Source organism: Montipora capricornis, chromosome 14 (assembly GCF_036669925.1).
Source record: "Montipora capricornis isolate CH-2021 chromosome 14, ASM3666992v2, whole genome shotgun sequence".
NCBI classification, from domain to species: Eukaryota; Metazoa; Cnidaria; class Anthozoa; order Scleractinia; family Acroporidae; genus Montipora; species Montipora capricornis.
The window spans coordinates 31,909,121-31,911,620 of NC_090896.1; the positions used below are offsets into that span (position 1 = coordinate 31,909,121).

A 2,500-nucleotide genomic window follows, 5' to 3' on the forward strand; every position below is an offset into this window, starting at 1 on the left:
GTATGGATGCGCAGTAATCAAGATTCCGGAAGTCGAACTCGAAGTCGCAATCGTTGTCGTTGTTGATGCTAAAATTTTCGATTATCGAAGTTAACGAAACCAAACGAAGCCTGAAAAATACAGGGCTTGGACGGACCTCTGGACTCGAACAGCCTATGATAAATCCTGCCAAGGGAAAAAGTATTATGAAAGGATATGAAAGTGGTATATTATGAAATCTCGCACACAGCGATTAGGTTCAACTTTCATTATAATTTTGTTGTAGAAAAAATGTCAGAAACAGAAGCGATTCCATCAGAAAAGAACACTTCCGCGGTGGATTCAAGAAAACGACCCGAGCAACAAATCGTGTGGCCAAACGTTGCTTATATGGGGACTTTGCATCTTATGGCGTTATATGCTATTTACCTCATGCCCTCGGCAAACCCACGGACCTGGTTATGGACCTGGCTTTGTTACTTTTGCGGAGGGATTGGTATTACTTGTGGAGCCCACAGACTCTGGGCGCACCGATCGTACAAAGCCACGTGGCCTTTCAGATTGTTACTTATGCTATTCAACTCCATGGCCTCCCAAAATTCCATTTTTGAATGGACGAGGGATCACCGCGCTCATCACAAGTATTCTGAAACCGACGCAGACCCGCACAATGCTAAGAGAGGATTCTTCTTTTCACACGTTGGTTGGTTGTTGATGAAAAAACACCCTGATGTCATAACGAAAGGAAAACAGTGTGATCTAAGCGACTTGTACGAGGACAAAATCGTCATGTTCCAGGAAAGGTAATCATTGATCAAGATTATTACGTGGTATACCTGAGACCAGCCACTTATAAAGACCACTTATATTCACATTTCTAAGAAGAAATAAGAACAAACGTAATAGGCCCCCAAAAAATTCCCTTTGATTTCCTCAGTTTTTGATACCTTTCCTACGCCACAGTTTGGGTATCTTGTGGTCTACACTGATGCGCAGTTGCGTAAGTTGCGTGTTTTCTCTACATTATGCACAAAATGTATTGCGACATCCTCCAATTTCATTCCATGTAAGCCTCTTTGTGTTCTCAATTAAACGTAACATTTTTTTTTTAAATTCCAGATACTACAAGCTTTTCAGCTACTTTTTCAATGTGGTTTTTCCGGTATTTGTTCCGTGGTACTTTTGGGAAGAGAGTCTCTTCAACGCATTCATAATTTGTTTTGGATTCCGCTATGCCATTACCCTGAATGGCATCTGGAACATAAATAGCTTGTCTCATCTCTGGGGATACAAGCCTTATGACAAGACCATAAATCCGACGCAAAACTTTATTGCTATCTTGACGTCAGGAGGGGAGGGATTTCACAACTTCCATCACACGTTTCCTCAAGACTATGCCGCAAGTGAATTGGGTCTCCGAATAAACACCTCCAAGTGGTTCATTGATTTAGCCGCACTGCTCGGACTTGCATTTGACTTGAAAACTGTATCCAAGGACGTGATCTTAAAACGAAAAATGCGCACTGGAGACTTAGCTAGTAATCAGTAAGAGGGGTTACGTTTTAAAAGGGAACCAAAGAATAATCACACTAATCACCAAAGATTGATCACATTGCCTCTCTTTAGTATTCGCATGTTTTTTAGAATTGTTTCATCAAAATGCTTTCCCATGCACACCTGATTTAAAAAAAACGACTCAAAATAAGCAATCAAAATGATTCGCAGGCTTAGAGAATTTTTAAACATGAAGGAACTAAAAGGAACCGTAATTGATCAAGAAAAAACTAAGTTTGTTCAGTATGCCTATGACGCGACTGCTGTACTCTCGGACATAGAATCAGCCCGTATACTGTTTCAGTTAGTAAACAAATTTAAAGAAATGTCTGGTTTAAACCTCTGAATAGCTCAAAAACTGAAGGACTCTGGTTGGGTTACTGAAAGCTTGCGAAATGAAGTCTCTTGTACTCAAAGGGCCTCAGGATCTAGGGAGAGCCCTTGGCATGGCCGTAGCTACACACAAAAAAATTATGACTGAGGCAATGTCCGTGGTTAAATTCACTGGGATCACGCCTTATTGAAAAATAGAAATTCTGGAATGTCTGCGAAGTCAGACTTTATCCATACAATCAAAGCTATTTGTGCAAATCCCGCTTGACAGTTAGTGCAGTTTCTCTGTTCAAACCATCAAGGAACAAAGAAGTTCGCGATAAAATCCAAGAAAAAGCTGAATCTTTCATGTTACCAGGCGCGATCAACAGTACAATAAATTTTATTTATACTCGAATAATTTATATTTAAGATACCAATAAAAGATACTATTATCTCTGAGGAAAGTATGGCAAATACCAATTCATAGGGTGTTTGTTTTGTGGCTTCATGTTGGTTCGCTATTTCCTTGCCGACGGACTTGGAATAATAGTGAAATATTCAAAACAAAGTGAAATTATATTTTAAATGACGTTTTCGATGCCGGCGTAGTCGAATTCGCGTAAGCTCCACATTCAGCATCTGTGGCCGACTT

At 40.1% G+C, this 2,500-nt stretch overlaps 1 protein-coding gene and 1 long non-coding RNA gene across 3 annotated transcripts in view; one reads left to right on the forward strand and one right to left on the reverse strand.

Moving 5' to 3' along the window:
- Positions 1 to 2,307, forward strand: part of LOC138032876 (acyl-CoA desaturase-like) — a 22,012-nt gene extending 19,705 nt beyond the window's left edge. For both annotated transcript variants that reach the window (XM_068880584.1, XM_068880583.1), the window contains exons 3-4: positions 266 to 782; positions 1,099 to 2,307. In XM_068880584.1, the coding sequence (XP_068736685.1) occupies positions 271 to 782; positions 1,099 to 1,528 (942 nt within the window). In that variant the 5' untranslated portion in view covers positions 266 to 270 and the 3' untranslated portion in view covers positions 1,529 to 2,307. The remainder of the gene's footprint in view (positions 1 to 265; positions 783 to 1,098) is intronic.
- LOC138032877 (uncharacterized) overlaps positions 1 to 2,500 on the reverse strand; it is a 25,131-nt gene that overhangs the window by 12,175 nt on the left and 10,456 nt on the right. Inside the window, exon 2 of the long non-coding RNA XR_011128504.1 lies at positions 1 to 165. This exon is cut by the window's left edge and continues 85 nt beyond it. This is a non-coding gene — a long non-coding RNA (uncharacterized lncRNA). The remainder of the gene's footprint in view (positions 166 to 2,500) is intronic.